Source organism: Lycium barbarum, chromosome 6 (assembly GCF_019175385.1).
Source record: "Lycium barbarum isolate Lr01 chromosome 6, ASM1917538v2, whole genome shotgun sequence".
Classification (NCBI taxonomy): Eukaryota; Viridiplantae; Streptophyta; class Magnoliopsida; order Solanales; family Solanaceae; genus Lycium; species Lycium barbarum.
The window spans coordinates 135,169,246-135,189,016 of NC_083342.1; the positions used below are offsets into that span (position 1 = coordinate 135,169,246).

The 19,771-nt window shown below is 37.0% G+C and overlaps 1 protein-coding gene across 2 annotated transcripts; it reads right to left on the bottom strand.

Moving 5' to 3' along the window:
• Positions 1–77: 77 nt before the first annotated feature.
• On the bottom strand, positions 78–19,331 carry LOC132599274 (pentatricopeptide repeat-containing protein MRL1, chloroplastic). Of its 2 annotated transcripts, none has more exons than XM_060312572.1 (19): positions 18,909–19,331; positions 15,279–16,146; positions 14,876–15,104; positions 14,440–14,503; positions 14,207–14,351; positions 13,890–14,005; positions 12,835–12,963; positions 12,508–12,681; positions 12,220–12,384; positions 9,883–10,023; positions 9,620–9,719; positions 9,155–9,263; positions 8,948–9,039; positions 7,843–7,933; positions 6,812–7,043; positions 6,627–6,719; positions 6,256–6,304; positions 1,277–1,370; positions 78–765 (listed from the first exon to the last, which is right to left on the bottom strand). In XM_060312572.1, the coding sequence occupies exons 1-19, from the start codon at positions 19,227–19,229 to the stop codon at positions 531–533; spliced, it is 3,447 nt and encodes a 1,148-aa protein (XP_060168555.1). In that variant the 5' UTR covers positions 19,230–19,331; the 3' UTR covers positions 78–530. The 2 variants fall into 2 exon arrangements, with proteins under 2 accessions (XP_060168555.1, XP_060168556.1); XM_060312573.1 differs by having other exon boundaries at positions 15,279–16,053; positions 18,909–19,330.
• Positions 19,332–19,771: the final 440 nt, after the last annotated feature.

Genomic DNA, 19,771 nt, shown 5'->3' on the forward strand with positions numbered 1-19,771 from the left:
CTTTGCGCCTTGTGTTTTGGGCAGGTGATTAATTTGAGCCAAAAAGTATGGTTCTATTGCTTTTGCAAAGTAGCATGTAATAAGGTACAGTTATTATATTATGAATATTGAGAGGATGAGGTGCTAATTGCAAACAAAATCCCTATCAATGGTAAGCATATTAACTGGTATTCTTATGAATTGTTTGGCTAACATTACACATCCATCTCAAAAATAGCCACTTATCAACTTATCACCATAAGCCCGACTCAATATCAAAAACTGCACATAAAACAACCAGTGGCACTTCCACTGCTCCGAACATAGTCCAATTGATGAGCACGGATTGTGCAGTACAAAGGCTTCCTCGGTTTGGATGCTTCTTGCTTCTTTCTACTCTGGCATCAAAAAATCACCAAGCCAGTTTTCCAATTTTCATTACAAAGTTAACTGGCAGCTACAGCACTCTGTTTTATCATGGTGATTCAACCAAAGCATCAATTCATTAAGAAAATGTGATGTCTATGTTTCATTAGCCTCCTTGAACTCTCCTAATCTAAGGACAAATTGCCAGCTCGAATGTCACGCTGTTGCTGGCTTATTCCTTTTCGTAGCCGTGTCGGGGAGAAGCTCAAACCTGTTAGTTTCCAACTTAAGGGGGATTCAAACTTTGGCTGGAACCACCTTTTCACAATAACACCGTTGATTCGAATCTTCCCACACGATTCGTTCCCTGGGTAAGGCAGACCAAGCCTCCTCAAAAGTGATGCAATTGCCTGGTTGATCCTGTTGACCAAATGATAATTTGAGAAAAAATGTTATGTCATTCGTGCAGCTCTTAGAATGCTGTACCCAAGCCTTACCAGAAAAAAGAGAAGGCAAAAGATGTACCGGAGCTCATGAAAGGTGAATGCCATATAAGCTAACTTGGCATTAAATGTATTTCACTTTTACAAATGGTACCTTGACTTTCTTTTTGGCCAGTTACCCATATTTTGGTTTCTTTCATAGTGCACGCAAGGCATGAAAGTTTTATACTAAAATTTGTAGCTTATATACATCAGTCTTGCCAGAAATGCAGGACTTGTTATACTACCAAATTAACATCATTTTCTCAGTCCCACATTTGTCCTTTCTGTGTTCTGCTATTAATGTAATTCCAGAAAGAAAAGAAAAGATCTTTTCCTTTTTGTGGATGAAAAAAAAAAGATTTTACATATGTCATTATTTACAAAGCAAGCAGCATCACACAAACATGCAAAAGGGAAATTTCTTCTTGGAAAAGAGCTCTCATTACCTTCCGGCAATCTTAATTGTTTTCTCGCCAGTGGGTGTCTGGATATGTGACTCCGCTACAGGGAGTAGAATGGATATGTTTGGTATTTTTGCACCTGCATGATTTTCCGTCATTTCAAGAGATGTTAAACATAAAGCAATATATTCTAACGGTGAAGAAATTTCCAGTATTGTGATCTTTTCGAATTCTCTATTTTATAATTTTTGATAAGGAAATAAAGAAGCTTTTACTCTTATCTTTTATATAATAATATGTAGTCTTGTAATCTCCCAGTGTTATTCAAGAAATAAGAAGTTGTTTTCGTTAGAAATAACTTCGTTCTTGTGAATTGATCAATAAGTGTTCCCTTGAATTCTTATTCTCCTATTCTGAATGACCGTAAACTTGGTACATCTTAGTTGTTAGTTAAGTATATGCCACATCTTGTGCTATATAATGGAAGTGGGAGCTAAATAAGAATTAAGGGGCCATTTGATTTTTCCATATAAATAAATCAAAACTGGTATAATAAAATTCCGCATAATTAATACACAACTCTACCAGTAGTTGGCCAGTGAACTCTCATGTTTAGAAGATAAAAGTTGTGGAAACGAGGATGCTGAGGTGGATGTGTGAGCATACTAGGCTAGATAAGATTAAGAATGAAGATATCCGGGACAAGGTGGGGAGTGGCCTCCGTGGTGGACAAGATAAGAGAAGTGAGGCTGAGATTGTTTGGCATGTGAAACGGAGAAGCATAGATGCCCCAGTGAGGAGGTGTGAGAGGTTGGCCATTGTGGATGTAAGGAGAGGTAGACATAGGCCGAAGAAGTATTGGGGGAGGTGATTAGACAGGACATGACGCATCTTAACCCTACCGAGGACATGGCCTTAGATAGGAATGTGAAAAATTAAAGTTAATTTTTTGGAAGAATAAATATCATAGATATTTAGAAGAGTTTCTAGAAAGTTATAATGTAATATCTTTGATATATATTGTATTTAGGAAATGTCTAGAAATTCTAGACACTTAGATATTTACAGTTGAGGATAGAATTATCTAGATCCTTTTTGTATGTAGAATAATATCAAGATATTCTAGAGTAGTGGTAGGAGATAAAGATGACTAGATTTTTCTAATGGATGTATCTAGAAGTATTTCTAGAACCATCCCTACATAAGTATAAATAGGGGTGACCTTAGTCATTTGTAAGCAACCCAGTACAACTCAATTCAATAGCATTCAAGTCAATTCAAGAAGTCTTCTTCCATAATCAAGTTCTCCATTTCATAGTTTCTTCTTCTTTAGTTGAATCTTCCGATCTTAGTTAACGATCTTGGGTTAGCAGAAGATTTCCCCGATTTACTTTTCTTCTGCTATATTTCTTTACATGGTATCAGAGCCATAGCCATAGGTTGGCTTCTGGATTTTGTTTCAAGAGCGGGTTACTGGTAGATTCAACTGTTTTCTCTAAATGGATTTGAGCGGCCGTGTTAATGGACTGGGGATGGAGTTGTTGAATCAATCCAATTACAAGGTATGGAAGACATGTATGGAGTCATACCTTGGGGGTAAGAATTTGTGGGATGTTGTTAATGGTAGTTACACAAGTCCTCCTACCGACGGATCGGAAAATAGCAGCGCATACAAGAAGTGGAAGCAGATTAATGCGAAAGTGGAGTTCATCCTAAAGAAGTCCATCTCGCACAACTTGTTTGATCATATTATAAGGTGCAAATCAGCTCATGAAATTTGGAGCACCCTTGATCGTTTGTTCAACAAGAAAAATGAAGCTCGGCTTCAAATATCGAAGAATGAATTGGCGAACACCACTCAAGGTAATTTTTCTATTGCAGAGTATTTTTTGAGGATTAAGGACTTATGTTCAGAGATACAACAACAACAACAACATACCCAGTTGAATCCCACAGTGTGGGGTCTGGGGAGGGTTAAGTGTACGCAGACCCTACCCCCACTTTGGAAGGTAGGGAGGTTGTTTCCGAAAGACCCGTGGCTCAAAAGAAAACAAGGGAAAAATCAGGACGAGGCTATCTCTGAAGCACGAATGAGAAGAATTATCATTCGTGGTTTGAAGAAAGAATATATTCCTTTTGTTACATCAATTCAAGGATAGGCTCAACAACCATCCTTGAAGGAGTTTGAGAATCTTTTATCATCACAGGCCAAATAGATGGCTAGTGTGTCTATCAAAGAAGGGGAGGAAATGCTCTTGTTGCTAACAAGAGGAATTTTAAAGGAAGACAAAAGCGAAGTGGCTCAAGAGATATGACAGATTCTCAATTCCATGAGGGTTCAAGCTCGTCAAGACAGAATGAGGAGTCTTTTAATCATTATGGTAAGAAGACTATTAAATGCTACCGATGTGGTGAAGTAGGAGACGACAACAACAACAACATCATACCCAGTTGAATCTTACAATGTGGGGTCTGGGGAGGGTAAAGTGTACGCAGACCTTACCCCCACCTTGGAGACATAAAAAGATTTTGCCGAGCCAAGGAAATCAACATGGCTCAAACCGAGAAAACTCCTGAAGAAGAAGACCGGGGAAGGTGCTTCGTAGCTTCGTAGCTGAGACTCGAGCAATAGATGCCTTGGCTTCTCTTAATTTCGAAACAGATTGAATGGTGGATTCCAGATGTGGACACCATCTCACAGGTGTTGAATCTAAATTTTCCAACTTCCGGGAACACAATGATTGTGATGTAATTGTAACATCAAATAATACGATGCATCACGTGGAGAAAGAAGGCACTGGTGACATCAACAAGAAGCAAGAAGATGTTGAAGATGTTCAAACTAGTGACGTGGTAGCTTGTACCGACGAAATCAATGAACCAGATCCTGAAACTGGTAATCAAAGTATGGACGTGAAGGATGTTGAAGTAGAACTTAAGCAGGCAGTGTCTGAAACTATATATGGTAATGGTGACCATTCCGGAGAAAGCATTGAGGGAGTTGTAATGGAAGTTGAAGTCTCTGGTCAATCATCTGCAGTACCAGAGTCAATCACTAGCTCAGATCAAATACCGGAAGCAGATGGAGAAGCCGACGGTCAAATAAATGACAAGGTTGACCTTGAACAATTTCATATGCAGATACAAACGGTATGATTTTTGGAAGCTCTGAAGCCGCCAAACAATTTATTGAGGAGCTGGAAAGGAAATCTGGTAGTCGATCCTATGCTGGTATTGAGGCTTCGAAGGAAATTCGTAGTCAGATCGTCACCGACTCAGGTGCTTCTCCAGATAACACAATTGTTAAGGAGCTAAGAGAAAGGGGGAGCCTAGAAACTCAAGAATGTGAAATTCAGCATGAAGATGATTCACATGGTTCGCAAAGGCCAAAAAGAAATAGTGGAAAGTCTCCCGCTACAGAGATGTAAATTTTATCAAGACGAATTCATGTTTCTTTGGAGGTCCAATTATTAGCGGAAAACCATCATCATTTGAAGAAGGAAGAAGTGTCGGGAAAGTATTGCTGAGATCTTCACCAAGGCATGTCCAAAAGCTTCGTCTGAGTTCTTCCACGACAAGTTCAGGATAGCTTCCAAAAAATTACTTTAAGGGGGGAGTGTGAAAAATTAAAGTTAATTTTTTGAAAGAATAAATATCAGAAATATTTAGAAGAGTTTCTAGAAAATTATAATGTAATATCTTTGATATAAATTGTATTTAGGAAATATCTAGAAATTCTAGACACTTAGATATTTGTAGTTGAGGATAGAATTATCTAGATCTTTTTGAATCTAGAATAATATCAAGCTATTCTAGAGTAGTGGTAGAAGATAAAGATGACTAGATTTTTCTAATGGATGTATCTAGAAGTATTTCTAGAACCATCCCTGTATTTCTAGAACCATCCCTATATAAGTATAAATAGGGGTGGCCTTAGTCATTTGTAACCAACCCAATACAACTCAATTCAATAGCATTCAAGCCAATTTAAGAAGTCTTCTTCCATAATCAAATTCTCCATTTCATAGCTTCCTCTTCTTTAGTTGAATCTTCCGATCTTAGTTAACGATCTTGGGCTAGCAGAAGATTTCCCCAATTTAGTTTTCTTCTGCTATATTTCTTTACAGGTTTGGAGGTCGAGGATTAGGGCAGAAGTTTAGTTGGTAGTCGAGCGTTCTCTCGCTTTCGATAGGCTTGGTGGTCGTATTTGTACCTACTTTCTTACAAGTAGTATTAGCACTATTCCCGTTTCTTGTTCTTTGATTTTTGTTACCACCTGTGTTTCTTGTGCTTCGGGTATCACATTGTTTCGTTGTTGTTACTGTTCTTTTTTTTAATGCTATGTATTGCTTTTCATATCGCATTATTTCATTGTTGTCACTGCTTTCATTTCCGTATTCCCTTTTTCAAACTGCTTTGAAATGCTTTACTTGAGCCGAGGGTCTATCGGAAACATCTCTATCTCTATGAGGAAGGGATAAGATCTGCGTACACTCTACCCTCATTCGAGACCCCACCTGTGGGATTACACTGGTATGTTGTCGTTGTTGTTGTAATACACAACTCTACATTGCTAATGCAGACTTCACATAACAAATACAAAGTAGGTTTAAGATGTAAAACTGTGCATAACTAATACTCCCTCCTCCGTATCAATTTATGTGAACCTATTTCCTTTTTAGTCCGTGCCAAAAAGAATGACCTCTTTCCATATTTGGAAAAAATTTACCTATATGCAATGATTTATAGCCACACAAAATATATGTGCCTCATTTTACACCACAAGTTCAAAAGTCTTTTTTTTTTCTTTAAACTGCGTGCCCAGTCAAATAGGTTCATATAATTGAAACGGAGGGAGTACAATATATGACCTGTAGTATAAAATTTTGCATTACTACTACAAGCAACCTTATGCGATGTTATATGTAGGACAGAATATGGAATAAAATGCATGCATTAGCAATACTTAAGTAATAGCACCTAAAGACAAAAATATCATTTTAAGTAAGCAAAATATTCTTTACCTGCAGCCAAACGATGCTTGAGAGCCTTTAGGACAGTCAAAAGATATACCTGGTTAATTTTCAGAGAAATCATAAGAAAAAGAAAACTGTCAAACAAAGTATCAGCAGCAGAATTGTTTTGAAAATGGATGGGGAACCAGCATAATGTATAAGATTAGCAAAAGGAATACAGATCTTTATGCATGAAAAGTAAATTTTAATTCCCTAATTCTTAAAAACTATTAGGAATCCTGCAAAACGGGGAGACAGAAAAACAGGAAAAGAGAAAGATATCTTTGCAGCCAAAAAGGACAAACTCACAATTATGAGTGAATATGCCAAGACCAATTAAGCTCGTCAAGATTATTTACTACCCATTAAGACAAGCTTACCTGAGCTGCATGAATATGCAAATTCCTCACATCGACAACAATAGGGCTTCCCTTTAAGGATGTCAGAGGGATGATTCCAAGTGAAGCTGCCTCCTGAGAAACAAGAAAATATGCGAGATGATCCACCACATAACTAACAAGATGAAGTTGTATCATATTCACAATGACTAAGATAGACCACGGACCTCAAGCAATGAAAAGGCACGGGGATCATATTCACAAAATCCATCAACCAAAGAGCAAAGATTTGAGACTTTTGTTGTTTCCACAGTTAATCCTAGATTTTCAATTAGTCTTTCTTTTAGGGATGCATCACGAGGAAGTTGTAGGCAACCCAGAACTAGTGATAGCTCCTCCATTGTGGGTACCACACCAGCTGCAATTGTTTCCCTGTAGACCATTAAGGCCAAAGATGTCCTGCAAATCAATTAAGAATTTCATGAGTGGGGAAAAAATTTTAAAAAAAAATCTTCCTGGCCCATAAAGAGCCGTTTAGCCACTCAAGGGACGAACTTCTTCTCTGATTCAATGACATGTAATTGGTGAAACAGGAAAGAGACATGAAAGATGTGAGGATAAATCCACCAGCCCAAACTTCTGAGATTTCAAATAAATCAGCCACAAATGTGCTAGGAATTAGTGACAACTATGTGTACTAATAAGTCCTTTAACAAAGCCAGCATGCATAATTAACATTAGTGACATCTTTTATGTTTGGACTAAGGCACAAGCAGTCCAATCCTACTTGAGCCTGAAAGGAATATCCACTCAAGAAAAGAATATTCTTAAGACAATCCCTCACTGTACGCCAAATTTCCCTGAAATAGCTGAACGAATCAAAATGACAATCAGGCTATCTCAATAAATGATTGTAACAATATGTTCAATACGCCTCTTATATCAACTGCTTTTACAAAGAAATTGAGGGCATTCACTAAAAGATAATTTTACATCCATCTTAATACACCAAGAAGTTGGGCCTAAACATTTCAAAGCTTTTAGAATTCGTATCTGATAAAAATGAAATCAAATAACAATAAAGAAAGGTACTAATAAATTATCACCAGAGGCACTTTAGATGGAGATGTTGATCTTAAACATCAAGTTAAAGCTGGCTAAGCCAACTCCATCGTCACTATAACAGTATATAATTTTCCTTCTGCAATCCTTTCTTAACAGACATTCAGAATCAGCAGCAGATTAAATAGAAGCATACCATTTACTGTTCAGCTGCAGGCGACCAGAGCTATATGACAAGACAGGCTCACCAAGTGTACAAGCTTTCTGGAATCTCCTTAAGCACATAGCTATAAAAAAAATCCACATAATCAAATAATTGTGATGCCCAAAACAAATGACACAACAAAAAAAGATCCATTGCTACAGAATGACTGAGATACAATGGCAAGACTAGTTGACATTCTTGTTATGAAGGACAAGAAAAAACAAAAGCTGCAGAAGATTGTGAACCGCTCCTTTATAATGACCAGGTAAGGGCATGGTTACTAATACTGGCTTATCTACTAAGCATGCCAATCTTCTAGAAACTTAGATGATATCCTAAAAACATTCCTTACATTGGCACCACGGGGATATGGGCAAATGCCACAGTAAGCATCATTCAGTTTTGAAGGAAGTTCCAACTGCTAATGGTGTGACTAGCAAAAGTCCTTTCCCCTGGGGGGTGCCCGAGTATACAGTGCCATAATACAGTTAGCAAAGACTGGCCAAAAGAATGCACTTCCATTCTTTTTTGGGTAGGCCATCCATTCGTGGTCACCGTGTAACAAGGACATGAACAGAAAGTCTATCATTGGCTTAGAAAGTCTTCTATGCATAGAGGTGTCATGATGTCATCTTTTATGACCTCCATTTGGTCTAAGAATTGCTGGAAGGATCAATTAGTGCATAAATGTTCCAACAGAAAATCCACCAGCGAGCAGGCAAATAACTTGTAGGTTACAAGGCCCTTCTAGGCAATAAGGCTTGGAGGTTTAGAGAATAGGCTCATCCTTGTGTTCCCGCCATGTAATATGGATGTAACCATAACTGTCACATGAGCATCAATAGAGACTCTGGAAAGAAAAATTCCCGGAAACTTTGTTCCCTGTCAACCATAATATAGGTGCCTGGTCTCAGCGATGGAAGGATCAATTTCAACTTGTTAATTTGTTAGATGGACCTAAAACATACATTATTTTCCACCATAATGAACATATCCAAATAAAAGGAAAAGAATCAATCCTTTTGGTGATGTTGTAGCACCGTATATCAAGTTAAGATTAGCAAAACCAAGGCAATGACAAGCTTATAATTCTTACCAAGAAGACATCTGCACATAACAAGGTTTGGGGCAACACCATCTTTTTTAGCATGAGAAAGAAGCATGAGGCCGATATCCAAGTCATCCTTTCTGTCATGAGATAGGAGAAATAAATGATAAAACTCAGATATACAGAATATGATGTATTGACAGGAGAAAATGATCATAATACATAAACCTCAATGTAAAGGGTTCAAGCTATTACTTTTCACTCGCCACTAACAGAGTGGAGTATGTAATGGTGTTAGGGCATAGGTCCACTCTCTTCATTTCAGAAAAAATTTCCAGAGCCTTCTGATATTGATCGGCATAACCTATTACAAACATATCTCATTGAGGAAAATAAGCAAATACTTAAGAACTGGCAAACAACTTAAACAGATGCCTATAAAGTAAGGCCATCCTCTGTTATAAACATAGTAGGTGTCACAGCAGAAAATAAGATGAAGATCTAGAAAGTCTATAAAGCAACTATTGAACCTAATTCTGAATCATGAAAGAAACCTCCAAGCTCTACCAATGGACTGAGACCACTTAAAGGTATTGAATTATGAACCTTTTGAAACTAAAAACTAAGCAGGAGAAAGAAAAACACAAGTGTAGACATTTGGAGTCAAAAAAAGCATCAGTGAGATGCTTTATGCCGAGAAAAGCTTAAGATGTGACTTACACAATGCAGTTATCAGTGCATTCATCATTGAAACAGTTGGTTTTAAGTTGATGCCTTTTATATCCTCATACAATTCTAGTGCCTTCTGCCAGTTCTTTGCCTGCAAATGGAATGGAGAAGTGTTTAACGACCAAGTCGCATTAGCATAATGTGTGTTTCTTAAACTTTTCGCGTTGTTCCATATAAACTAAATTTTGCCATAAGGAAGCAGAGCTTGTACGTTCGTCTATACGAGGAAACACAAAAAGGAACAGTATTCATACATTACAACAGGCTCCCATCAATGAGCTATATGATATGGATCCCACATTTATGCCTTTAGTCCTGGCTTCTTCTAGAACTTCAAATGCAGCATCCAACTTACCTGTGTGCCCTGCCACATCTATCAGCGCACTGATAAACATCTGCACAAATAAACAGAACTTAAGTTATTTTAAACTTAATTGCTTATCTTATCAATAAAATATACGGAACTTAAGTAAGAAATCTCAGTGGCAAAGTTAATGCTGACAAAATGATGTAAGATGGAGATAGATAGTGATGCATTAAGCTCTGATTTCAGCAACAAGATTGAGAAGCATGATTTTAGAGATAGAGGCCAAAAAAATTGTATTTCAAGAAACCTGACTCAGCTAATCAATCAAAACAAAATGAAAAAGAAAGACTCAGCTAAACTCGCACACATTGAACAATGAAAGCCAGAATACCTCTTGGATCAAATTGCCCAAAGAAAGTGCATAATACTCTATGATAGCAACAGAATTCCTTCAGAGGTTGGGCAGATTAAGGTCAAACAAACAAAAATTGGAGCAAGAAGGAGAAACAAAGGGTACTTCCCAGGAGAACAGCTGACATTAAATACAATTTTCAAAAAAAGATAATTCGATGAGAAGATAATAGATATCTGGAAAAAAAAAATGCCTCTAAATGCTTCGCCTGAATGTATATTATTCAAATCAAAAGTTGACCTTCACTAAATCATGTGTACATTTTCACTAAATCATGTGTACATAAATAGGACTGTCAACTGGACATTTTTTTTTTTTGATAAGGTAAAGTACAGACTAACAACCGGGTAATAGGTCAGCACCTTGCAGGAAGTATGAAAAGGCTGAAGTAATCCATACAAAGAAAAAAGAAAATGAAACTTCATGATTCAGGTAAAACCATTGGCAATCACTTAACATATCTTCCTCAAATGGATGGGGAAACACGTAAGATCAATACTAGGCCTATCTTATCTATCTAATAAGGAACATTGGATGCCTATTGAATTCTTCCTCTTAGAATTGGATCTTAGCAACACGAAGCAGCAACAACAACATACCCAGTGTAATCCCACAAGTGGGGTCTGGGGAGGGGGTAGTGTGTACGCAGGTCTTACCCCTACCCTGTGGGGGCAGAGAGGTTGTTTCCGATAGACCCTCGGCAAATCTTAAGAACGCGAAGAGCAACGGATATTGATATGGATTAGAAGACCAAGAATGCATATGTATCACCTCCTGTAGAAGAGAAAAACATCTTCTATACAGGACCAAGTTGTTTCCTACATTGACAATAAATCATTCTTCTATTCGAGGAAATTCAATCCCAACTCCATCACTATGAATAAAGAGTCTATGTTCCTCTTTCTTTCCAAGTCGAAACACAACGGGATGTGTTTCTTGGCCTCTATCTCAAAAGCAATGATGGAAAGTATTGTTCATCCATATTGTGTTTCAATATGCATCTCTGTAGATGTCTCATTGTGTGAAGGTTTACAATTACTTGTTGATCATCCAAAAGCAAAAATCCTTTTAACAAAAAGGAAAACAAAAAGGCTCCTCCGCTCATAGAATTGTTATTCTGATAAATCTGTAATATTAAATATTCTGTACCTTGTTTTAATGAGGTAAAGTTTTATTGAAACAGCACCAAGATGGTACAGCAAGATACCAAAAAAAAAAAAAAAAAAGAGAAACCAGACACACTGCTATGCTCTCCTACCCAACAACTCTAGTAAATCCATGTTCTGGTCTAGGTTAACAAACATATTGCTATTACACACCAGAAATACAGATTGTGCAGACACTTATTCTTAAAATGTTCTGTATTTTAAATGTGATTTTTTTTCTCTTTTTGCTTTTGGTAATTTCTCTAGTTTGGGCTTTGACTTTCAGAGGAGGGGGTTCATTTTGGACAAGAATTATACGCACAGCAATACAGAAGCAAGCTTTGAAAATTCTGGAGCCTTTCTGAAGGGTTGACTCTTAGTGTCCAAGAAACTGTCTACTGATGCCATTGGCAGGAAAGGCAAAAGCTGCTGGAATTCAGTTGCAGTGTCATAGTTGGGTTTATTTGCATTTCAGTTTTGGTGTTGAAGATTCCAAACTTGTTTGTGGATTAACGGTATCCTAAGCTTTCTAACTGCTGTCAACTCACAGAAATATTTGGTGGTTGAGAATTGGGTTTGATGTCATCATCGTCAAAAACCACATTCTCTTGTCCCAGTCAAGCGTACTGAACATCATAATATGTTGAGGAATAATTAAGAATTTCAAGCCATCAAAATGTAAAAGAATCTCCAGACATGCAACCACAGCAAGTTTAAAAATTAGTACCTCATCTGGATTAACACCTTTTTTGGACATGTCAGCATAAATGCTGCGGGCAAATTCCCAATTACCACTTTGACTGCAACAATTTACAGCAATTGTGTAAACCTCTGGTGTGCCCTTGATATCACATTTATCAATCATACGATAAACATCTAGAGCTCGATCAACCTAAAGCAATTCATGTCAATGGTTAATTATGATAGAAGAGCAGCTGAATGTGGGAACATCAATCCCATTCAACAGAGATATAGATTTCAAGTATAAACATCTAAAAACAGAATGCACATATACCTGACCAGCATTTGCACATGCCTTCATCAAAGCCCCAATAGTAATCTGATCGGGTTCTATTGGTCGTGCTTCTGCTCTCATCTCTGATAAGACATCAAATGCACGATCCACTGCTCCTGATTGACCACAAGCGGTGATAAGAGCATTGAATACAACACGATCTGGCTTCACATTCTACTGAATACAACAGGAATCCAACGTGAGATATTCGGCTGTCTAAGTACATGTCACTTTTCAGCACAATTTGGTAATGATAAGCTGATACAATTGAAAAGTTAAAGCAATACCCTCTAAAATCTTATATACCCTAAGTAGATAAATTCATACCTTAGATCTCATTATACCATAGGCACCGAAGGCCTTCGCAACTTGTCCAGCTTTAGCACAACCATCAATAAGTGTACCATATGTATTAGCATTCGGCTCAACTCCAGCATTGACCATTTCATGAAAAACCTACAACTTCAGAAAATATCAACTCGAAAGATGGTATATAAGGGTGCAAGGATAGGCAATACGAATCTAAGAATTCATGCAGGCTTACCTATATTAAAAACAAAATTACCCTTAATGCGACTAATGCGACTAATGGGCGCAGCAGATCAACTATCATTAGGTCTAAAAAGCAATTATGAGAAAGAAAGTGAATTTGTTTCTCCCTCTATGAAGTACTCTTTGACGTCATTGTCCTGTTGGGAAGATATTTGAAAATTACAAACAACAGTTATGCCTTAATCCCAAGCTAGATAAGATCGGATATATGAATCCCTCACTATCCATCTCGCTCTGTTAAGACCTATCCGATCTAATATTCAATAAATTTTAGCTTCTCTAATACCAGTAGTTCTATACATTTTCTACTGACTACAAATCTCTAACAGTAATAAGACTCGTGCTGGATCTAATGTAAGTGTACTAATTTTATGACCAAGCCTTAATCATAACCTAATTGGTATGCATATATGTATCTTTTTCATCTAGTTTGTTCTAAATGCATAGATTCCAAAAGATTGTACGTCTTTCTAGAGAACTTCTCTTTTTAACACCTTCAGTTATCATGGTTCACGCCTATGGACCATGCAACTGGAGGTCGACGCAAGGCATAACCAACTCATATTAAGCGACCTTCTCTCATTTCATCGTCGGTGTTACTTGTACCTTTTGTTGAATGCGATCAATTTAATCTTTGTATGAGCTCACATCAAACTTAACATCCACATTTGCAACACTCATTTTATTGATTTATTAGACCTTAAAGGCCCGACATTCACTCACATAAAGAGGATATTTAAGAACAAGAAAAAAAAGACCCTTGAATGGAAATCACCTATAAGCTATAAATATAACAAATTTTCATGAGACATCACAATGGCGGTACTTACCTCAAACATGGTATCAACTTTTCCAGCTTTTGCACAAGTTGATATAAGAGTAGTGTAGAGCTTGCAGTCAGGTTTCAGTCCAGTCTCACGGACAAGTTGAAGCACTTGAAAAGCACCTAAGCAAACACAATAAATTGACCATAATTACGATGGGATAAAGACAAATGCTTCTATTTTCCGAAGAAATTATTGAAAGTTGATTTCCAAAGTCTTAAGAAAAAAGATAACATCCCCTTGCACTTTGTCCTCTCTATCCGTGTCAAAGAACCTTACCCCAAAAAAAAACAGGAATAAGCATCAAGAAAAAGAAAACTTACGCTCCAAATCCCGGGAGCTTGCACATACAGACAAGAGCATATTGAATGTGCTTAGAGTTGGATTTTGGATAAGCTTGGTGAAACGGAAAGCTTCCTTCACAGCCTTTTGACTTTTACAGACTTGGAAGAAACCAGCATGATACACCTGTAATGTGAGCTTTAACAAACTACGAACCAGCCAAATTTCATAAATAGAATATGAAGTGAATATAAGCAGAAGTCTCCCAGTTTACTTTATCCATATTCAGGGAACCGCGCCTTCCCATATCTTCAAGGATTTCTATGCAGTCCATCAACCTGCAGCACGAATTCTTGTGCATGAGCTCGAATGGTATAAACAAGAGCAACAGACCAAGGGTGTCCCGTAGCCAGTGGTTACATAATTTTACTTCAATCAATTACATCATTTCGTTATTCAGCCACCATTTCAATGGTTTTGCTAGCTTAATCCCGTAACTCACAAGTCTGAATGTTTTCATAAAGTGCAAACCCTTCGTTAAGAAAGAAGCAGAACAAAATCCAACAGGAGAACATGTCGACATCCTAAGTACCATTTTTTTATAAGTACATCAGAAATATCATTTACTACGTGCTAAACCTTTAATATTATTAATGGCAAGCATAAGACCAGTCCAAAGAATGAAGTCAACCTGTCAAAGAATAGGTTACCTGCCCTCTCTAAGGAAATGGCGATAAGCCCTGAACTGTTCGGGTGGATGAGGTCCATCACACACTTGGATCCCCTTTGGATTAGGAATCTCAAACTGTTTTGTGGTACCATTGTCCGGTAGAATACTCTTTTCCTTCTTAGTGAAATGCTGCTTTCTTTTGGCAAAGTTGTTTTTGTTGGATGGTCCTTCTTTATAACATCCATGAAGCCTTTTCTCCTCAAAAGCCTCTGGAAAATAACTAAATCTCGTCAAAAATCAATACTGAAGGAAAGAGCAAACAAACCACGAAAAAAAGAATTCTCAAGGGAGATGTACAAAAATATGATAAAATGGAATAAAGAGGTTGCAGCATTTTCGTAGAACACCCTGCTGGATAACGAGAATCTGAAAAGATGCTTTACCTGCTCGTACTGAAGATACTTTTAAGGGGGCTGAAAAGACCCCAATGCGTTGAAGGGAAGCATGAGAAGTCAATGCTTCTTGACCATTTAAACTTTTGGTAGATGCCTCAAAGAACGAGTAAAGCTCTTTGCGTGCAGAGTCCCTGAAAATAAGATTGTGGATATTGACTTGATTGTGGATATTGACTTCATCCTCTGCAACAAGTTTATGGGCTTTCTTACATCCGTCCTTCCTCATGAGTTCCGGGTCCATTTTCATGGTTTCATCAATTCTTTTATCTATGTTGATTGCAGGAAACAAAGCAACACTACGCTCTGAACTGACTTCCTCTGCAGTCAATATGTTACTCATTTTAGTTTCATGTAGATATTCCTGCAGATAAATGTTATTCGACTCTGCCACAAAAGAAGATGGTACTGCATCTGATTCGGTGTGTGCATTAGATCGAGGTGCTCTGACTTCCTCTGTAGTCAATATGTTACTCATTTTAGTTCCCTGTAGATTTTCCTGCAGATAAATGTTATTCGACTCTGCCACAAAAGAAGATGGTACTGCATCTGATTCAGTGTGTTCATTAGGTCCAGGTGCTCCTGAGGTCAAAGAGCCATCGGAACTAGGAGCCAACTGATTAGTATCTGGAGACTCAATTTTGTTGGTAATGAACGTTTGTTTCAAATAGGTTCCACCATGTTGCAGCACATTTGTCCCCCCATCCTCACACTCATTGCTGACTTTGGTTACTTCCTTCATTTGGTTTTTGACAGGTTTCTCCTCCTGTATGTTTATAAGAGCAAATACATGACGTGGAAACCAGTTCATCACATGTCTTATTTTTCGCCGCAAAGCATGAGTTAACTCAGCTGAAATCTATGAAAAAGTGTGCACATCAGAAATATGGTCTTCCTGAAGTAACTCTGGTACAACTGTAACACCTCTTGCTAATGTGTTAAGAAAAAATTTGTCTTACTTTGATGCCAGTGACCAGAAAACTTCAGCCATAATATTTTCAATTTTCTATAAATTTATTCAGCAACTAAGAACTGAGATGGTAGAGTTCAATACCAAGATGACTATTAAGACCAAACACTGAGAAACATAGTTCAAGAGGTTGTGTTCTGCCCAGTTTTGGTCCCTCATATATAATGTACTAACTTCCACGACATTTTTAAATGACATTCAAGTATCCCATGGGAGTTAATAGAATGATAAATGAAGCAACTCAAAACTAGAAAAAGAATTTAGAAGATGGTGAAAACGAGAGCAAAATAGTTGTTCGCGTGTTAGAACTGATCCTGGCAAACCAAAGCATTTCCAATCTTTGGTAGCCCCGCTACGTTTATAGGCTTGTTCCATGTCTAACTGTTTTATTTAGCAGTTGCTTCCAGGAAAATTCACCACCCATCACGATTTGCATGAGTATGTTATACCAAAAACTAGAACACATGAACTATCACATGTACAAGTATTAAACCTTTATCTCTTTTCTCAGTCCTGGAAGATTAGCAAAGAGTTGCCTTGGAGAATATTCAAACAGCACATGGTGAATGACGATCCACATAAAACTATATGATTAGCATATATCTAAGGACATCTATGCTAGAGTCTGTACATGAGAATTCATATTTTAGGACATTCTATCAGTACATTAATTTATGTAATTCTCATGAATTTTTTTAACTATTCACATGTAAACTTTGATGTACAACTTCTCTATCAAACTAAACTTTAATAATATTTCCCCTTGATATTACTCAGATACTACTCCAAATTACTAATTGAAGATTAGCAAATTAAGAGTTCGCCTTCTGTGCATATTCATACTGTTGAAGTCTCTACTTCGAGCAGAAAGTTACCAGTTTCAAAAAAAAAAAAAAAAGTCTCTACTTCGAGCAGTGCACATGTGTTGCACATGAGCTTAGCAGAGCCGGTTAGTGGAGTAAGTTAGAGGTTGTTAGCTTAGTTGTTAGTTATGCTTAACTGGATAATTAGGTTGACAGCTGGCCCATCAGCCTTGTATATATGTGTGTGTGTGTATATATATATATATGTATATATATATATATGTATATATATGTATGTATATATATATGAACTTGGCGACTTTTATTCAGTGCACACATAAACTTTACTGTGCCTAATTACCCCCCTCAACTTGACAATATGATAGGCACGACCCCTTGGACGCTGACAACCCATGAGAGTGACATACGCGCTATCACATGGATTTTGTCCATGTGGCCTTTTTTAAGAATAAAATATATATTTTTTACCTTTTTAAGTTCACCAATTAATTGAATCATCTTTTTCGGTCCAAATTTGTAAAAAAGAGCCCGGAACAACGCTATTTTGACTATAATTTTTTTCTTTTGGATAAAGATAATGATATTCTAATCAAGTTATTTATATATTTGTCCAGGAAAAGAAGAAATGCATAGAGAACAAATAAATATTACAGCTCAAAAAGAAATAAATAAAATTCCAACAAAATATTTTACGAATTTGACTCGAAAAAAGAATAATGCACAATTGAAATAAATAGTCATTGCATGAAAAGAAAAATATACAACTTTTTTTTTTTTTTTAGAAAATACACCGTCTAAACTTCATTACTTTTGCTAAACCTTCTTTTTATTTGACTAAAATAAATAGAGTTTCAACTAAGGTTCGTAGATTTGGATCCAAAAAAAAAAAAAATACATGTTGAAATAAATAATCATTGTATCTAAAAAGAAAAAATGCAATTGGGATAAAATATGCAATGTATATAAAGAAAAAACAAAGAGAAATACAATTGAAACAAATCAATCATTATATTGATTATGTGGCAATTAATAGTTGAAAAATACCCCACTTGGAAGCTGAATTTTCGATTTTTCATCCATTTCACGCGCCTAAAAGAGAGTGCATTCACGCTCTTTGCTACATCAGCGTCTAGGGGGGTCGAGGCTGTCATATTACCAAGTTCAAGGGGGTAATTATGCCAAACGTAAAGTTTAGGTGTACACCGAATAAAACTCGACAAATTCGGGGGGTCCCGACCTATTCTGCCTATATATATATGTATATACACGGTTGAATCACCTGTTCTTCATTCTCTCTTCTTAGCTTTGCATGTAATCGTCCAATTTCTCTTCCATAGATCTAGAGAAAATTGACACATACAGCATGTACTGAACCGATGATAATCTATGTCAAATGATGAGAACAGAATTTAGCTGTGGACATCTACATTCTACACGACAGCATGTTCATGTACTACAATTGAATCACTAAAGACGTATACAGACTCAGACACAACTGTATTCCGTACTGACCGACATCTAGCAACAAAACTGAACTAGTGAATTTATACACCGAGTACTTGCCAGGCTTACCTCTTAGAAATTCGCATCTCTTTAACAAAAACACGTAAAAAATGAACCGTTAGGTGAAATAACAATAGTTGAGTGATTTGCAGGTGAAATAGTTATAGTTGAGTGACTTTTATGTTATGAAATAATTATTAGTTGAGTGACTTTATGAGGTAAAAGATGTGAGTTGAGTAACTCTAGAAATAGGCATCTCTTTCAAAAAAAAAAAAAAAGGGGGTAAAAAGTGAACGGTAATGTTATTCACAGAGTAGAGCTTACCTCCTTGAACTTGGCATTGGCATTGTCGTTATTTCTTTTGTTAAATTCAAAAAAGACGATAGAAAGAGCAGAGATAGTGACAACGGATGCAACAACTACAACCGTTTGCGAGTCAAGAGAAGCTTTAAGAACAAATCTCGAATTTTTCGAGCCGATATTATTTCGGCATTTCCTCCGCGAGTGAAGAAGGCCGCCAGTTGGCCGTAAATTATGACTAGAACCGGCGAGAAATTGGCGGCGAGGAATAAGAGAAGATGAGATTGGAGAACAAGATATGAGAGAAAGTGTGTGAGGTTTTGGAGAGAAGATTGTTGAGTCCATGAAATTGAAAGTATTGGAGAAGAAGAGGAAATGAGGAGAGGAGTGAATTAAACGAGTAGTTATTCATCTTGAAGATAGAGTGATGACTGGATAGGAAGTTATGGAGCTGACGGAAGGAACGATGTTGCTTGCGTGGCTTGTTATGTATCGAAATCTGAGCCGTTAGACATTTATCTTTTTCTTTTTCCTCTTTTCTTTTCTTTTGTTTTGTGATAAAAAAAATACAAAATCGGAAAAAGAAAAGAGCAGGATATGCAGCATAACTTGCATCCAAGAACATACCAACAACTAGGGCTGACCATAAATATCGAAAACTGAAAAATTGGACTGAACCAAATTAATTCGATTTTTTGGTGTTCAGTTTTTCAGGTTTTCGATTTGGTTTCGGTTTCGGTTTTCAGAAATTTCGGGGTTCGGTTCGGTGTTCAGGGTTTAGTGTTCGATTTTTCGGATTTTTGGTTTAAATAGAAATTTTATGTATTAGCCATAAAGTATTATATAGTCCAATCTTTTTATTTGGGGATACATTTTGGTGATGAAAT

Coding starts and splice junctions, on each gene's coding strand:
- LOC132599274 (XM_060312572.1), bottom strand. CDS start 19,229: ATGGACTCAACAATCTTCTCTCCAAAACCTCACACACTTTCTCTCATA. Junction 6,720..6,811: donor GTGCCTTTTCATTGCTTGAG/GTCCGTGGTCTA, acceptor CTTGTTTCTCAG/GAGGCAGCTTCACTTGGAAT. Junction 766..1,276: donor ACAATTAAGATTGCCGGAAG/GTAATGAGAGCT, acceptor TTTGGTCAACAG/GATCAACCAGGCAATTGCAT.